Raw genomic sequence first — 18,186 nt, forward strand, 5'->3', positions numbered from 1 at the left:
ATTCATACTGTTCTTCACCTTAAACACTTCAGACATCCCAGATTTGCAGAGATTAAAAAAAAAAAATCAGGGCTACAATTAGGTGAATACTCTTTGCAAAAGACGGAGGAATATTGAAGGGATACCAGAAGTTCGGCGCATCCTCTCGGATTCAAATTTTGGCCTCCTTTTCCCGCTCTTTTAAAGCACCGTTTCTCAGGCTCTGCCCAGGGGCAAGCTAGGCTGCTTCAGTATTTCCCCGTCTGTCTTTTGTTGAACATGAGGTGGGGGAGACAGACCGAGAAGATCGAGGGGGTATGCATGGAGGGGGGTAAAAAATGACCTTGGTAGAGCCCTCAGCTAGAGCCCAAAAGCCCGGGCCGTGGTGCGCTGGCCTACAAGTTGTCCCAGGCGCCAGGCCTGGCACAAGTCTTCGGAACGCGCTAGCCAATGTTTAACCCGAATGCGGTGACCACCAGGCCGCTTTTGTTTGTTCGCAAATTAATCACCCAGCGCACGGCCGGCGCCAGAGTGGGTTTATCACCCACCGGGAGGGGGGCGCGGCGGCCCCGCAGAGACAAAGAGGAGTTCGCACCTTCCCGCTTTTGATCCCCAGTTACTGAGGCCTCCCTGCATAATACGAGCCTCCTGGGGCCGAGTCTGGGAGGTCAGTCATAATTGGCGGAAGTTTGCAGACCATTAGCAAGATGTCGACATTTTCGATTCAGAACCCCACAAACTTTCCTCTCCCGCCTTCCTCTCTGGCGCGCTGGAGTGGCAACTGGGGTGACCCCAGGGTTAAGGTGGAGCTATGGGCAAAAACAGGCACGTGAGAGAAGGGGCCGAAATCGCGGTTAAGTCCACCTCCACCGTTGAGGCCAAAGGCAAGTCGAGATATTTACAAGTGAAATCAGCAAGCTCCCCTCCCACACAGTCCGAAACCGAAGGGAGGCCAGCATGCGGACGACCGAGTGAAATGTCTCTCTTCCTGGGCATCTGGACGCTTAGGACACCGATTGGGTGGATGTGGGTGTGGGTATGGGTGGGGGGGGTCATCTCGTGCTTGCAGAATTACTTTCCTTCTCTTCGGTGCGTAGGAGCAGAGATTGGCCGGCGAGTGCAGGCAAAACCAGACCCCGGGTTTGGGGCCGCTGCTGAAAGCACAGCGGTGCGGCCCCAGGCTCCGGCAGCCAGCAGAGTGGGGGAAGGGCGGGTTTCTGCCTCCGGAGACTGGTGAAAACCCTGTGGTGACCTCGGTGGTCGGTGTCAGAAGGGGAAAGGCCTGGGCTTTTCGCACCCTCCGGGGTCTGGCCGCCAGGGACGCGGGAGGGGGCATCGTGAGCCGACACCCTGACCCCTCGCCGCTCTTGCTCCATCACCGCAGAGAAAGGCCGAGAGAACGGCCAGAAGAAAGACAGACCGAAAGGGAGAGAAAGGGGCGAGATGGCAAGCCAGACGGAGTTCGCAGAACCACTCTTATTCTCTCTGGTGACTTCAGGGAATTCTTAGCGCTGGCGCCAAGCGCTCTTAACCATGTGCGTCAAAAATGCGAGGCTGGAAAAATCTCGTCGCCTCAAAAGTTCCGCCCCTATCTCGGCGCGGTTGGCCCACAATGGAACTGCATTTTTCACCCAACCCCCCCACTTGCTCCCACTTCGGAATCTGGGAGCTGGGGGTTTAGGGGGTACATGAGGGCTCTGCTGGTTACCTACACACAGTCACACACGTAACAACCCGAGCCTGGCGGTTCTTAACCCCCTAGGCCCCGCAATCAGTCCTTTCTTGGTTCCCAGCTTAGGAAGGGTAAAAGAATACTGTCCCCAAGACGTTCCTCGGTCTAAGCACGGATGGCCCGACTCACTGGCCCCTAGAATCGGGAAATGTGGGTCTGGGGAGTCCTCTGACCCGGACAGGGACCTGCGGTAACTGTTACCAATTCGGCGACAGGTCTGGTGGGTAAGATCCGGTTTGCGTCCCTCCCCTTCACCCTTGCTGAGCAAACCCCCTCCCACACACACACACCTGAAATGGAGCCAGTCACCTCGCCTCTGGGGTGGGGGCGTTTCACGGTTTGTTTTACAAATTCACCCCCGACTTCTGGCGAGATAAGTCCCCGGGTGGAGAAAAGAACTGAGGCACCAAGAGATAATTGCGATGCCTGAAGAAGATACGGGCCTGGAGCACCTCCGCTTACCAGCTCGCCCACCCCATTCCAGCAGCTCCTCACCCTGCCGACCGCCGAGGGGAGGACGGCGGCTGGACGCGGACAGGCCCAGAACCTAGTCCCTCGCTCTGCTCACTTTGTTCAGATACCCCCTTTGCTCTCACACACACATTCAGGTGGAAAACCGGGAGTCCGAGTCCAAAAGGAAGACGAGATCTATCTAAAAGGGCTGGTAAATGCATTTGAAAAAAGCCCGAGTCCGCCTCCGGAGTGAGTTGAGCGCAGACCCGGGACTGCCGTGCAGGCTGGGTCAGTGTTTGCGTGTATGTGGTTTTCGCGGGTGGTTGAGCCCTAGTGGACTGCTGCGTGTTCGCGTACAAATGTGCTGGGGGTGTTTGGGTCTCCGCGCATAGTTTCGGGTGGGGCGCGGTGGGGAGGGAGCCCCCACCCGCGTGGGCTGAGATCTGGCCGCACCCGCGTGCTCGGGAGCCCGCGCGCGAGCCCTGCTGCCCGGGCAGACCGGCAACGAGAAACACCCGAGCTCGGGAGCCCTTGAGCGGCGGCCGGGAGGAGCTTGGCTCCACGTGGGGCTGGAGAGCGCGCACAAGCCTGGAGACTCGGCGGCGCTCGCTTCTCCGCGGCGCCCGGCTTTTGTCGCGCCCGGCGGCGGGATGGCAGCTCACGGAAGCCGGGGCCGTCCGCTCGGCTCGCCCGGAGCCGGGTTAAAAGGGTGAACGGGAGAGGGAAACGGCCGCGGCGGCCGGAGAGGCGAGCCGAGCGCGCGAGAGGCGAGCGCCCCTGCCAGGCGCCCGGCGCGCTCTCCGCCTTCCTGGCCAGGCTCGCTAGCTCCCGCCTCCCTCCCCCGTGCTCCCTCCAGCCCAGCCTCCTCCCTCGATCCCGGGCTGGATGACTGAGGCATTTCAGACATGGACTGAGCCAGAGCGAGAGAGCGAGCTCCGCGGCTGCGGCGATCTCTCGATAAGCCACCTAGAGGCGACTCTGTGCGCGCGCTCCCCAGTGGTTCCCGCCCTCCCTCTGATCATGTTGACATATTCACAGGACAGGCAGTAGTACCGTTGCGGCGCTGCGACGTTACAGTTTCCGACACCTTCTTTTTATAACTCGGCTCTATCCCCCAGCACTCGACCTGTGAAAACCACGCCTATGCAGCAACACAATTGGTCCGAAAGCGTCAAAGAGCCAATCAAGAGGCCTCCGGCTCCCCGCAGCCCACAGCAGAGCCCGACCTTCTAGACCGCCGAGCAGACGCCCGGGGAATTCTAGAGGCGGAGGAGGGTGGCGAGGAGCTCTCGCTGGCTTTCTTTCGCTCCCTCCCTCTCCTGGCGCTCCTTCTCCCACTCCGTCTCTCTCTCTCTCTCTCCCTTCTTTTCATTCCCCTCCTCCTCCCCCCACCTCTAAATCCTCCCAGCCCTGCGCGTCTGGACGCAGATTTAGGAAGGGAATTCGCTCACGTTTTAGGACAAGGAAGAGAGGCGCGGGAGCAGAGCACACAGCAAGATTCGGATTGAAACCCAGACACCCTCCGGAGGCTCGGAGCGGAGGAAGGCGGAGGAGAAGGGCGAACGGAAGCCCGCTTGCAGTTCAAGTTTTGATAGCGCTGGTAGAAGAGGGCTTCCATCAGAGATTTTTTTTTATTTTAAGGAGAGAGACTTTTTTTTTTTTCTTTTTTCGCTCTCTTCGCTCGCAGTTCCAGCCGGTCTAGCGCAACTGCAGACGCCTCCCGCGAGCCGAGGGGAAAGGCTAGAGACGGGGGGGCGGGGGAAGAAGAAGAAGAAAAGGTAAAAAAAAAAAAAAAAAGTCTCCTAGGAGAGCCGTCCGCATTGGCAACAAAGAACTGGGGGCTGGGGAGCAATCGCCGGGACCCAGGGCAGGCGTGTCTATTTCGAGCCGAGCGGCTGGGCTCCGGCGCGAGTCCAGACCCTGCTCGTTCCCCTCGCCTCGGAAACCGACTTCCAGGAGTGGCTTTTTGGAAACGCCAGACACCGGGACAGTCACCCAAGCGACTATGTCTCCTGATTTCTCGCCTTGCCCTCTTTAAAAGCGGCCTTCCCCTGCCCCAAAGACACTTCCCCCTCTTCACTTTGAGGTGCTTTAGTTGTGATCCTCCCACCGCCTTTTTTTTTCTTTCGCTTTTTTACCCCCTCCAAACTATGCGCTGCTGTTAAAAAAACAAACCAAACCAAAACTAAACAGCAGCTGCGGACTTGTCCCCGGCTGGAGCCCAGCGCCCCGCCTGGAGTGGATGAGCCTCTCCATGAGAGATCCGGTCATTCCTGGGACAAGCATGGCCTACCATCCGTTCCTACCTCACCGGGCGCCGGACTTCGCCATGAGCGCAGTGCTGGGTCATCAGCCGCCTTTCTTCCCCGCTCTGACGCTGCCTCCCAACGGCGCGGCGGCGCTCTCGCTGCCCGGCGCCCTGGCCAAGCCGATCATGGATCAGTTGGTGGGGGCGGCCGAGACCGGCATCCCATTCTCGTCCCTGGGACCTCAGACCCATCTGAGGCCCCTGAAGACCATGGAACCCGAAGAAGAAGTAGAGGATGACCCCAAGGTACACCTGGAGGCCAAAGAACTTTGGGATCAATTCCACAAGCGGGGCACGGAGATGGTCATTACCAAGTCGGGAAGGTAAGCAAGCCACGCACCCTCCCCGCCCCCACAGCTCCCCTAAGCGACTGGAGGTTTCTTTTCTCCTTTTATTTATCTTCTCCCAGAACAGTCGGTTTGCCAGTTATTTGACTTAGAGGAAAACTTAGTACTCCCCCCCGCCCCCGCCCAGAACTGTGTACAGAAAGCTCCCCGGCCTTGCCCCAGTGATAGGAAATTTCAGCTTACCTGGGCGTCTGCAGCCTGTGGTTTTTCCTACCTGGTCTGCATACTGGGTTCTCTATGGGATAGATAGAATTTTTCAGTGGTACACACACATCTTCTGCAGGAAGAAAGAAAAGCACCCCCATTGCAGGAAAACACTGTGCAAACCTTTCTGGACCATCCCTGTGTCTTTGTAGATGTTGTATTTTTGTCTGTTTCATTTTGTTTTCAGAGAGAAACACTGAACAGCTCTTTTTGTTTGTGTGGTAGTGGGAGGCCTGGCAGAAACTGCCCTGCCCTTTCAACCCTCCAGCCTAGCTTCTGGATCTGGAGGGGGCCTGAGCCTGCCCCCTGCCAGGGTTAGGGAGAAATCGAAGGGCATTTGGGGTTTGTCCATGCTAGTTCCTGTGTCTGTAATCAAAGGGAGAGCTCAACAGGCAACTCTGGATGATTCAGATTGTGTTTGCAGACCCAGCGAGCCAGCAGGGAGACACGTACTGCTGTTTCATGTATGTTATCGATTATATTTTACATACTGTTTAGAGGTCCTGGCCTGACTGAAACGTGCCTGTCATTTAAAGTCACTGATTTTTTTTTTTTAATGGCATTGAAGTCTATCAAGGCATACAGTTGAAGGCATAAAAGGAAAATCCCTCTCATCTTTAGCTCTCTGTCTTTCCAAGCTGAACGAGGCCAAAGTTTACCACTTATCCTCCAGCCCAGAAGACAGTTTCACAGTGATGCATTCCCTGCTCCCTTTTAAGTCAAAAGTACCGAATGCTAACACTTCAGGGAAATAAAGACCAGTTTGGTGGTGAAGTCTTGCAGTTTGGGTCTGGCCCCAAGCAGTGGGGGGAACGTGGTTAGCAGCGAGCTAGGCAGGCTGGTGATGAGGCCTCTGAGTTCACCCCAGTCTGCAGAATTCGTTTGGAGAACTCACCGAAGTAGTTTCATTTCGCCAGCAGCGGGATTACTGTTCCACAGCGGAGAGGGGTCCCGACTTGACATTTCTTTTCTTGATCCGTTTAACATTTTCTCATCCACGGCTGGTGGAAAATTCTAGCCTTGATTAACCAAAGTTGACTAAAATCCTGCCCCAAGCTGTTTAGAACTAGACACCCGCAGGAAAAGACAGAAGCAAGAATTTCCCTCTAAGGAGGGCAACCTAAAAAGTCATACAAGAGACCAAAAAATTATAAAGAAATTATTAGACAATGTAGAGAAACCCAGTGCCCTTACTCACTTGTTTTGAATCTTGGGCTGTTTAAAATTGAGATATTGAAGCGTATTTAATCCTTCTGTTGCTGAAGGAAGCAATTTTGCACCCAGTCGTCCTTCTCTGAACTGGTAGGAGATCATCAATTGTAACAAAGTTTTAAATTTGATTGAAGTATTTTAGCATAGGGGATCAAACCCAAAATTCTGAGTGATTTTTTTTTTTTCCCGTTTCTTTTCTTCCCTCCTCTCTCCCTCGTAGGCGAATGTTTCCTCCATTTAAAGTGAGGTGTTCTGGGCTGGATAAAAAAGCCAAATATATTTTGTTGATGGACATTATCGCTGCGGATGACTGTCGCTATAAATTTCACAATTCCCGGTGGATGGTAGCAGGAAAGGCTGATCCTGAAATGCCGAAGAGAATGTACATTCACCCGGACAGCCCTGCTACTGGGGAACAGTGGATGTCCAAAGTTGTCACTTTCCACAAACTGAAACTCACCAACAACATTTCGGACAAACATGGATTTGTAAGTTTCACTGCTTGCCTTCCTAAAATTTCCTGTCTTCTCCCTAGCAAAGGCAGTGCTTTCCGCTTCCAGGTAAAATCCAGTTTCTCCCTCACTCTCAGTTACAAAGCGTAGAAAACTTGTTCGATCCACAGAGAATTCCGGGGTGTTTCTCTTCGGATAATAGAAGGCCTGGCATTCTAAATTAGTGAGGGGCGAGAGAACTTTATCGGCTCCTGTTCTGTGGCGAGGCCAGGTCTTGGTGACTGCTTGACCTGACGGGAAAGTTAAAAACCCATCGTGAAGATGGAAAATCAACATTAAATTTAGATGTTCATAAAGGATTTGTTTTACGATATCATAATTCTATTTTGAAACCAGTCATAGTATTATTGTTTGGGAGGGTTTTAAAGTTCGAAACCTCGACTGCGTTGGTGAGACGGTGTGGGTACAGATTTTGAAAGATTTTTCTTCCCTTGGACTAAAAAGGAATCGGGCTCAGGTGAAGGTCAGGTTTACCTGAAATGAGACCTAGATCTCCCGGTACAAAAATTGCATGTGTTTGCGAGTATATGTATGGATTTAGCACGGGAGTCCCTAGAAACTTTTCAGAGAACTTAGATTGCTTATAAAAGTCAAGCAAGGGACCTTTTGCCCCCTGCCCCTACGCCTCCCCAACATTTCAATAAAATAAACAGAGTGATAAGTGAGGAATAAGCGGAAAGATTAGGCCCAGGAAGACATGAATGGCACGGACATATCTTCAGCGGGCAGGAATTGCATTTGAAGCCCTTGATTTGATTAAGGCATAAATATTCCTCTCTAGAGTTCAGCCTTTCAGGGCTTTAAGTGGATTGGGCTCATCAATTAGTGGGCGCTTAAAGGACTGAATCATTTTGTAAATTAAAATGCATGTTTTTCTCTATCTTTTAAGACTTTGGCCTTCCCAAGTGATCAAGCAACGTGGCAGGGGAATTATAGTTTTGGTACTCAGGTAGGCTAGGGTTCAACAAAGCAACCTTAGATGGTGAGGGTGGGGGGGGGAGGGCACCCTGTGGAAACTGAGGAGCAATTTGGATTCTCCAGAATGTAACATGTGGGGAGCTGAAGATTCCCACCGAGGTACTCCGAGAAGGTGGGCTCCCCGGTGCCATTGGTGGGGTAGACATCAGCCTGGCAGGGGTCCTAGGAACGCATTGGTCCCCCGATAAATCCTCCTGTGATGTGTGTCTCTCCTCTTCCGGCCCCTGCAGACTATATTGAACTCCATGCATAAATACCAGCCCCGGTTCCACATCGTGAGAGCCAATGACATCTTAAAACTTCCTTATAGTACTTTTCGGACATACTTGTTCCCCGAAACCGAATTCATCGCTGTGACTGCATACCAGAATGATAAGGTAACCAAAGTTGCTTTCCTTTTTAATGGTGATATTAACACCTCCCCATCCTCACCTCCATCCCTTAAGCTGCTTTTGGGTGAGGATGAGAAAGTTACTGGAGCATTGCCATGGGAGTCTGATTTTTCTTTTGTGATTTGACCTTCAGTGGAGCTTGGGGGAAAGCGGGCACTGGCACATAGCAGAGGCAGAAGGAAAACTAAAAAAATTTAACCAGCTAGGGATCCAATGCTGAGTGGGGAGAAAAAAAAAAAAAGGCCAAACTAACGCTGCCAGTGAGAAGCTCCTGTAACCACCTTAAGGTTGCCTGCCCCACCCCCACCCCGAGCTTTCCCCTGTCTGTTTCAAGGTTCATCCTCTTTGCATTCAGGAAGAAGGATCCAGAAATCAGGTTCGAAGGGAACCAGCTAAAAATTGAAGGCAAAACCCAGTAAGGATCTTGGGAGGGGAGTCTCAGCGGAGACCAGATTTTCTCCCCTAGCCAGAAATCCTGAGTAGCTGGTCTGGTTTTTATTACCTTTTATGCTGCTGTGTTTTTTATGGTGTGTGTGTGTGTGTGTGTGTGTGTGTGTGTGTGTGTGTTTAGAAAAAACCTATTCTGATCACAGGGTCATGCTAATTGAGTTGTCTGAGTCTTTTGAGATGAGATGACCAAAGTCACCACTTCATTTGAAGGCTTTTTTTTTCCCCTCCCTGGGCCTGAGGCCGGGGATTAGGAGTACCCCCAAATGGAAGAGCAGACAGCACCTGGTATGTAAGCTATAGTGGCCTGAAGGTCATGGGTGTGTGCATAGAGCAACACAGAGAAAGTTCTGCCAGGCCACCAGTCTCCAGCATGGCTGTTAGCAGGCAGTTACTGGGGGTAGGGGTGAGGGCGGCAGGGGGCACCTGAAGACCCCTGCCCTTCAACTTCTGAACCCTGGCCCTCAGTGCCAATCCAGCTCACCGGACAACGCCGCCCTACATTTTGATTTCACTCTCACTATGGGTGGGTCCTCTGTGGCCTGCTGATGGGGTGTTCCAGGTATGTTTCCTTCATCTGAAGACTAAAGACATCAGGGTCTCCTCTCCCTGAAAGAAGTGCAGACGAATTGACTCCAAGAGCAAGAATCCATCCAGGGGGCCCTTTTTCCACCTCCAGCAAACTCTGTATACATCATCCCCTTCCTCTGCCTCCATCCCTGGAAAGGGATTTGAGAGACGACATACGATTTTTCCTTAGTGTGTAAAATGCACAATCCTAGACCCAGTACCCTGTGAATCTAAGTTGTTAATGGAATAATAAAATATAGCATTTTTGATCAAAGCAGCCACGGGCCTTCTCCACCTAATGGCGGTGGCAGGGGCATATAAATGAAAACAAATGTTTCCAGCGGTCATTCTGTCCTTTTAAATCTGTAATTGTCAATATTGTAATTCCTCAAACATCCCCAACACCCAGCAAAAAAAAATCAAACCCAGTCCAGCACAAAGGTAGTGAAACCCCATAAATCATTTTATTAGATGTACAGAAAAAGTTGGAAGGTGTGCTGTGTGAATGTGTGTGCACGTGTTTGGGCAGGAAATATACCATAACATATTTTATGATCAATTGCACTATATATATATATATAAAAATCAAAATGAAGGCATAATTTTAAGATCCACAGGTTGCCCTTTTGACAACTTTTCCATTTCTAAGCCCATGCTGTTGTCTGCCCAGGCAGGATCATTGCAGCCCAGAATCCCTGGTTTGGCCTCCTATGGGCAACGCCAGCCATGGCAGTTTCCTTTGGTTTTTCCCCCCAGGCCTCCTCAAACTTCTGCTGTGATCTCCTCTCTCTCTTTAGCCTGGCATGTCCAAATGACTTCTCCAGTTGGAAGTCAGATTTCGCGTGGATCATTTGAGTTGGGGGACAACACTCTGGGAACATTCTAGAAAATGAGGCCAATGTTTCTTTCTTGCTTGTGTCTCCTCTAGATAACTCAGTTAAAAATAGACAACAACCCTTTTGCAAAAGGTTTCCGGGACACTGGAAATGGCAGGAGAGAAAAAAGGTGAGCTGTGGCAGTCATTTCTCAGACAATTTAGAAAATCACTTTTCTGAGTCCTAGGACTCAGCTGTTAAAAGTGGGATGCAGACCCTTATCTTGAGAAGGCTGGTGGAAGGGTGGAAAACAATGTACTCCCCCTTGATCAAGAATCTACAGATTTCACTACACTACTTTTTCTTCTTTCTCCATATTACCTTAAAGAAAGTCAGCTAGGCCACCCCCATAGATGTCTCTGGAAGAAAAGTATCAGGGATAACAGATTATATACAGACGCCTATTAATTCCTAATTAATTTAGGTTTATTCTGGGCAGGTCCCAGGAAAGGACTAAGCCATTCACAAAAACGCTTTGGAATTTTTGCAATCTTGTCTTGCAAATACCCTCAGACAGAAACTAGGCCCCTGGAGACATATATGGCTCCCTCCTTCTGTGGGGACATGTATCATTTTGCATTAAGCTGACAGCTGGATGGTAAATAAAAGAAGCTCTCCCCTCCTCCACTTGCTTTCAAAGAATTTTGAAAATCTAGAAAATCAGCCCCAACTTTTAACCTATCCCCTGGGGGAGTGGGTGGGCATTAAAAAATAATTTCTCACCTGGAAATAGATTCTTTTTTAGTCCGATTAATGTGTTGGTGAAATGATTACAGTAAAGTGCACCATGAAATAACCACTTCCTCCCAATCTTAGCAACCAGTCCAGAGCTGGTCTGCTGTTTGTGTTCACTACTTTGATTCCTCTCTTCTCCTTGGTCTGTGAGGCTGGCTGCTCAGCGGATCTCTGGCCAGCTCCCATCTCCCCTCTTGCTCTTGGCTTTTAAAGAGCAAGCCCCAGCCAGCCGCCCCTTTCCTAGGGAAACCCTCTGGTCTGGAATACAAGCCTTCTTCCTCCCTCCCCCTGGGCTACAGTCTTCAGCCCGTCCCCATCCCCGGGTCCAGAGCAAGGTTTGGATCCCTGTGGCCGCCCCCGGGGCATAGAGATTTCTGGGAATTAGTGTCATCCCGGATGCAGGGCGGGTGAGGTGTGTGTGCCCGAACCTTTTGGAGAGGGGGGAACATCCTGTATAATGCTGGGTGTCGGCTTCTGCCACAGAAAGCAACTCACCCTGCAGTCCATGAGGGTGTTTGATGACAGACACAAAAAGGAGAACGGCACCTCAGACGACTCCTCCAGCGAACAGGCCGCCTTCAACTGCTTCGCCCAGTCCTCCTCCCCGGCCGTGTCCACCGTAGGGACATCCAACCTCAAAGGTGAGCCTGGCCACCTCTGACCTCAGATTTCTCCACGTCTTGGAGGCTTGAATGAAGAGTTGGGAGCTGGGAGCATCCTCCAGGGAACCTGCCCCTGCAAAGCTTCCGATCCTTCTAGAAGTTTGTAAAACAGAAGCCAAATCTCACCAAGGGGGATCAGGGGTGCCCCCAGCCCCTCAAAGTTAGTCTGAGCTCTCAGATTCCTTTCTCCCAGACATTGGCCTGGCAGGGATGAGGGGGTGGTCTCTCTTCCTGTGTCCCCTCTGGGGGTGGGGGGCTGGAGCATCCCTCTCTGTTGTACCTCCAACCAAGTAACAGCTGTTTTTGTTTTTTTAATATCTTTGAACTCTAGCTTAAAATGTGTTGGACTGGTGAGGGGGAACGCAGGTGATTCTCTGCCGCTTGGAACAGGGAAGGGGGCTGAGAAAAATTCAGCTCTAGAGCCACCCTAGACCTGTGATAGGAGATGGAGCCCTGAGAGTGGGAGCTGGGGAGGGCAGGGGTGGAAGGGGAGGAGCTGTCCAGATCCTCAGTTGATCTCCTGTGTTTAAAGAGCAAGAACTATTTATTTGGAAAGACACACATGCTCTCAAGGGGAAGAAACCTGTTTTTTAAGTGAAATAAAATGAAAGTCCTTTATGTCTTCAATCTGTTTAAGCTTTAAACACAAAATGGGATTGGTTTTTCTTTTTTTCTTTTTTTTCTGGTAGGACACCCACAGAGGGTGTGGTGAGAGCAAAAGAGAATCTATGATTGTCTCCAGGCAGTGAGTGGGCACCCCCCCCGCCCCCAACCATCACCCATCTCTGTCTGCAGAGACAGAGGCAAACAGACAAGGCTCTTGGAGTGTGTGTGTGTGTTGGGGGAGGGGAGTTCATGTCTGCCACTACGATTCAGACCTCAGGGTTCTCTCCAAACAAGTCTTCCTGAAAGTCCACAAATCTGTGGAAGGGACTGAAATCAATCATTAAGGGAACAAAGCTGGTAACCAGAAGGTGTTCCTGCCCTGAGATTTAGTGTAAATCAGTTTGGTTTTTTTTAAGTGAATTTGCAATCCAGTGGGGGGACAAGGACAGTAAAGGCTTTGTCTGACCTAGTAGATCAGTCCACATGTATAAAATAGTAAAATTCCCTACTCCGTTGGGGAGGGTTGCAGGGAGGATTGCAGCTCTAGTTAGAGACTTGAAATACATGACTAGCTGGTGGAACCCTTCCTCTAAAGTCTGAGGTATTGTCACACTCCCACTTTGCAGATGAGAAAACTGAGGTGCAGAGAGGTTAAGAGGCTTTCCCCGGGTTGCACAGCTGGGAAGTGGCCGAGCTGGGGATTCCAAGTGGGGCATTGGAGTTCTGCTGGCCCAGGTTTTAGAGCTAACGCCCTTCCGCCTGGCTTGTCTTCCCCCTCCCGCGGTAGATCTGTGTCCCAGCGAGGGGGAGAGCGACGCCGAGGCTGACAGCAAAGAGGAGCACGGCCCCGAGGCCTGTGACGCGGCCAAGATATCCACCACCACGTCGGAGGATCCGTGCAGGGACAAGGGCAGCCCGGCGGTCAAGGCACACCTCTTCGCGGCCGAGCCCGGCGGGCGGCCCCGGGACAGCGGGCGGCTTGACAAGGCATCGCCCGACTCGCGTCACAGCCCGGCCACCATCTCGTCCAGCACCCGCGGCCTGGGCGCCGAGGAGCGCCGGAGCCCGGGCCGCGAGAGCGCGGCCACGTCCAAGGCCGCGGAGGAGGCGCGCGCGCTGCCGGGCAAGGAGGCCTTCGCGCCGCTCACCGTGCAGACGGACCCGGCCGCCGCGCACCTGGGCCAGGGCCCCCTTCCTGGCCTCGGCTTCGCCCCTGGCCTGGCCGGCCAGCAGTTCTTCAATGGGCACCCGCTCTTCCTGCACCCCGGCCAGTTCGCCATGGGGGGCGCCTTCTCCAGCATGGCCGCCGGCATGGGGCCCCTGCTGGCCACCGTGTCCGGGGCCTCCACCGGCGTCTCGGGCCTGGATTCCACGGCCATGGCCTCGGCTGCCGCGGCGCAGGGACTGTCGGGGGCGTCGGCCACCCTGCCCTTCCATCTCCAGCAGCACGTTCTGGCCTCTCAGGTATTTATCAGCTGCCTCTGTAGCCCCTCCTTCCATCCACTCTCCTTTGCCTGCCTTTTAGAACCAGACCCTCACCGAGTCTCCCTGCCTAAATTATTACTACTAGGGGCAAGGCTTATCTCATTGATTCATCATAAACTCATACTCCCCCCTCAAAACTTAAAATTTCCCCTAAGTTAAGGGCTGTGTCTAGCAGAGTAACTAGGTGGTATAATAATAGTAACTCTTCACAGCACTTCCTTTGTGCCAGGCACTCTCTTCTCAGTGCTTGATCTATTCTAACTTTTTCGGTGATCCTATGATCACCTCCACCTTCTAAATGAAAGAGTAGAGCTCAGAAATGTTGAGTAACTTAACCAAGATCACACGGCTGGGTAGGTAGGTGGTGGAGGTAGGTGGTGGACCTCTCTTAGCCCTAGGCACTCAGGCTCTGGGGGCCTTTTCCAGGGCTGTGATTTTAGCTTCAGAGTTGAAAAGTCTCTTAAATGTTTTACAGCCAGCCCTCCCCCAAGACTAGGGAGATGCCGCGGCCTGGGATTGGGAACTGACTCCCTGCGACTACTTCCCGGCCCCCTCCCATTCCCCACTGCCAGCAGGCCAGCCTGCTCCCCAAAGGGTTAATAGTTTGTGCACACGTGGGACATGTCAGAGGACAGACTGGGGCTATGGCAGGCCTAGCAGCCTGTGTAAGGCTGAGACAGCTGTGTAGGGGCTCCCAGCAGCTGGAGAGACGTTTCAGGCCGCTGGAAGTGCTCTGAACCCGGGCAACAAGATTCTATGGGGTTTTCTGCACGCCCTTGCCTTTTGTTTTGTCTGAGCACATTCGTCTCCCTTCCCTGAGCCAAGAGGCAGGACTGGCTTCCTCCCCTCTGGGGAGGAGGGAACCAGAAAAGGCTTCTGCCCTTCCACCATCCCTCCCATCTCTTGGTCTAGCCCTTTCTGGAGACCTCACTGGTGGGGAGGTGACAGGTGGCTGAGGGGCTGCCTGGATCAACAAGTAGTAACAGTACTTGAGGCAGTGGGTCCAAGAGAGCTAGCCCAGCCCAGGCCAGGGCCCCAGGATTTTAATTCTACTTCTGCCACTTGCTAGTTGACTGACTTCCTATACCCCGGGGGCCTACCTCAGTCTCTCCACTTGTAATATCTGGGGCTTGGTGATTTCTCTGTCTCTGTTTATAGCAAATACCCTTTACTCTCTCCCCTTCCAACCTGCCCTTTCCCCTTTTCCTTTTGCCTAAGGATCTTCCCCAGATTTATTTATTTTTTTAGAAACTTCTAAAATGGAATGGGAGGGCTGTGAGGTGGGGCAACAAGAATGGGGGGGAAAATGTATGTCCAATAGTTTATGCCCTCTGCTTTTCAGCAGTTACTTTTGTGGGGTAGACTGTAGCCCCATTTAACAGGTGGAACAACTGACTGATGGGAGAATTTCCAGTCTTGATGGCCAGGCTCCCTGTGTGAAGCATATTGCAGGCAGCAGCAGCTCATTTCACACCCCCAGAGTCCCCCAAAAGAATATGAACTGGTGAACTTTTCCGTTTTTTGCCATACAAGAAAGCTGAGGCCTAGGGAGTGAGTAATTTGGCTTAGGGTAACACAGCTCAGATTTGGGTCTAGACGCAGAAGTTGGAGCGTCCTGCATCCTATTCGCCGCCCGCCCCTCGCCCGCAACACCCCAGGGAGTGAGGTTAAGGACTCGTCCTCGGGGACGGTGGCGGGTGGAGGGGGGCGTGGAGGAGGTCGGCTCCTCCCCACCGCGCAGACCCCGCTTGCTCACTCTGCCCTGTTGTTCTCCTCGCCCAGGGCCTGGCCATGTCGCCTTTCGGAAGCCTGTTTCCTTATCCTTACACGTACATGGCCGCAGCAGCTGCCGCCTCCTCGGCGGCGGCCTCCAGCTCCGTGCACCGCCACCCGTTTCTGAACCTGAACACCATGCGCCCGCGGCTGCGCTACAGCCCCTACTCCATCCCCGTGCCGGTGCCCGACAGCAGCGGCCTGCTCACCACCGCCCTGCCGTCCATGGCCGCCGCCGCCGCCGCCGCCGCGGGCCCCCTCGACGGCAAGGCCGCCGCCCTGGCCGCCAGCCCGGCCTCGGTGGCCGTGGACTCGGGCTCGGAACTCAACAGCCGCTCCTCCACGCTCTCCTCCAGCTCCGTGTCCTTGTCGCCCAAGCTCTGCCCGGAGAAGGAGGCGGCCACCAGCGAACTGCAGAACATCCAGCGGTTGGTCAGCGGCCTGGAGGCCAAGCCCGACAGGTCCCGCAGCGCCTCCCCGTAAACCCCTCCCCAGAAAAGTCTCTTCATTCCAGTCCAATCCAGTCTGCAGTGCACTTTGTTGGATGTCACATAAACCGCGGGCCTGCAGTGAGGTCAGCCCTTTTTTGTGCAGCCCTGTCTGGGAAAGGGGTGCTGGACTCCCTGGAGAGAATGTGCTAGAAACAGGCCCTGTCTTCTTGGCTGTGGTTTATACATCCGGGATCTGGCTCAGAAACGTCCCAGTTGCATTGAGCTGTTGGGGGTAGGAGTTCAAGCCTTGGCGGCCAGAGCACCTCCTTGGGGGCTGGTCTGGAAGCTGTGGGAAGATCCGAGGTAGCCAGGCCCCAGGAGGGGAGGTGTTGAAAAGTTTCTCCCCCAGTGAAGATCTATATATATGTGTGTGTGTGCGTTTTTTTCCTTCACCGTCCCAAGTGGAAACACAAAATTGAAAAAAAAAATACTGGGGACAAATGGATACATTAACATGATTCTGTTCGTGAAGATTAAAAACTTTCTAGTGACGTGCTTATCAGTTCTAAATAAATTACTGGGCAGCATTGTTTGGGGAGGGAAGTCTCTGCCATCCTTGTTTAGTCTCTATTAAGGAAATCTGTGTCTTTTTAATAATTCTTGTGATGTTTTAAGAGCTCTAGGTCTCTTGCATGTTCCACAGTAATGTATTTGTGGGTTTTATTTTTGAATGCTTGCTTTTAGAGAGAAAATATGACCCCTTATCTTTTCCTAGATCATTGACAACCCCAAGGGGGATGACTTAAAAGGAAGGGATGGGGAAGATACCAAAAATGAATTTATTTTATCTAAGTTCTGTAGCAGGATTCATGTTGTCCCTCTGGCAGTTCTTTTCTGTTTCCTGTATATGCAATAACAAGGTTTTTAAAAAAAAATAAAGAAGCGAGACTATTAGACAAAGTATTTATGTAATTATTTGATAACTCTTGTAAATAGGTGGAATATGAATGCTCGGAAAATTAAACTTTAATTTATTGACATTGTACATAGCTCTATGTAAATAGGATTGCAGCTGTCAGGTTTTGTGGTTTTGTTTTCCTATAGTCAGTTTTATTTCAAGGTCACAGGATCGCTTTTAAAAGTAGAAAACACACTTTCTGCACCGACACCAACACACTTTTCAAAAGAGTCGTCTGCAAAGAAAATTTCTTTTTTAATGTCCAAAACTGGGGAAAAGTGCTATTTGCCTATTTTACCGAAAACTGGGGAGGTGGTGCCACTTCCTAGCCCCACCTGAAATTCCTAAGAGTGTTTTTGAGATTGCTTGGGGAGGGTGGGGGGGAGGGGAGTGCAGAGGCTGTGGTTTGACTTTGTAATTTTTCTTTCCTATTTGTATTTGCTAGTCTCTGATTTCTTCAAAACAAAGTGGAATTGACTACTTACTGTCTTCAGTGTTGATGTTTTGAATTGGTGCCTCTAGAGAGAAATATTCACAGTTAAAAAGTCAGGTGCTGAGAGATGGTTTAAAGACAAAAATTTCATGAAGGTATATTTTGTGTTATAATTGTTGATGAGTTCTTTGGTTTTCTGTATTCCCCCCCCCCCCTTTAAAAATCTCGTTGAAATTTCAATAAATTTTTATTGAAATGTCTTTGGGCCTCCTGTTAAGTGTTTTGTTTAGGGACCTTTCCTGAAAGTGAAGTTGTCTTTCTTCCCTAGCTTCCTTTTTAACCCTTCTCTTTGCCTTTAAATAATTAAGACCGCCCCGACTGAACCCAAAAGAGATGTCACTCAAGTTACAAAGCTAAAAACAAAAGTCCCTTACTCGGCCGGCGGAAGGGAGCCGCTTCAATCTGAAATTACTTTTCCTTGAAATTAGGAAGCAAAACGAGAGGCGGAAGGGGGGCTGATTAGAATTGGATAGACTCGCAATTGCAGATACTTAAGTTTTAATGGAAAAAGAATGTTCGCTCCCTAAGTCAGTGTTTCCCAGCCGAATCCGATCAAAAATGAGTGCGAGGACCGCGAACGTTTTCGTTTGGGGTTCGCTCTTTCTCTGCGCTTCAATCTGAGCCATCCAAGTCAATTTTTTCTTGCCCCAGTGTGCAAAAAAAAAAAAAAAAAAAACACTAGCAGAATCTCCCCGCGGCTAGCTCCGGCCTGGCAAGGAGCAATCCTCCAGGCCGCCCGAGAAGGGGACAAACTCGATGTCCCCTGGAGTCCCCGGTGTCTCAGATTGGACTAGGCTGACCCAAGGTACCCCTCCGAGTCCTCAGCCCGGACTGTGCGTGCGACGCGCGGCCAGCTCTGCGCAAACTTCGTGCCCCGCGAGGGAGGAGGGCAGTTTCCAAAAGGTAATTCCAGGGCACATATTTGACCCCCTCCCAGGGAAAAGTCACCAGGAGGCTGACACCCTCCTCCAGTTCTTCCCTCCAACCAGCCTCCGGGGCTGTTTGGGGAGTTGCCTTTTGAAGTTCGATTTATC

General features: G+C 51.8%; 1 protein-coding gene and 1 long non-coding RNA gene across 3 annotated transcripts in view; one reads left to right on the plus strand and one right to left on the minus strand.

The window, feature by feature from the left end:
* The window catches only part of LOC110135520 (uncharacterized), a 26,041-nt gene extending 20,653 nt beyond the window's left edge, over positions 1 to 5,388 (minus strand). The window contains exons 1-4 of the long non-coding RNA XR_002313394.2: positions 5,147 to 5,388; positions 5,003 to 5,054; positions 4,471 to 4,724; positions 3,616 to 3,904 (exon numbers count right to left, since the gene is read on the minus strand). This is a non-coding gene — a long non-coding RNA (uncharacterized lncRNA). The remainder of the gene's footprint in view (positions 1 to 3,615; positions 3,905 to 4,470; positions 4,725 to 5,002; positions 5,055 to 5,146) is intronic.
* On the plus strand, positions 3,900 to 17,352 carry TBX3 (T-box transcription factor 3). 2 transcript variants are annotated; one of them, XM_070475323.1, is made up of 8 exons: positions 3,900 to 4,795; positions 6,456 to 6,723; positions 7,637 to 7,696; positions 7,956 to 8,102; positions 10,063 to 10,139; positions 11,228 to 11,385; positions 12,800 to 13,476; positions 15,280 to 17,352. In XM_070475323.1, the coding sequence occupies exons 1-8, from the start codon at positions 4,407 to 4,409 to the stop codon at positions 15,751 to 15,753; spliced, it is 2,250 nt and encodes a 749-aa protein (XP_070331424.1). In that variant the 5' UTR covers positions 3,900 to 4,406; the 3' UTR covers positions 15,754 to 17,352. The 2 variants fall into 2 exon arrangements, with proteins under 2 accessions (XP_070331424.1, XP_070331425.1); XM_070475324.1 differs by lacking the exon at positions 7,637 to 7,696.
* The last annotated feature ends 834 nt before the right edge of the window (positions 17,353 to 18,186 follow it).

This window comes from Odocoileus virginianus, chromosome 12 (genome assembly GCF_023699985.2).
Source record: "Odocoileus virginianus isolate 20LAN1187 ecotype Illinois chromosome 12, Ovbor_1.2, whole genome shotgun sequence".
Lineage (NCBI taxonomy): Eukaryota > Metazoa > Chordata > Mammalia > Artiodactyla > Cervidae > Odocoileus > Odocoileus virginianus.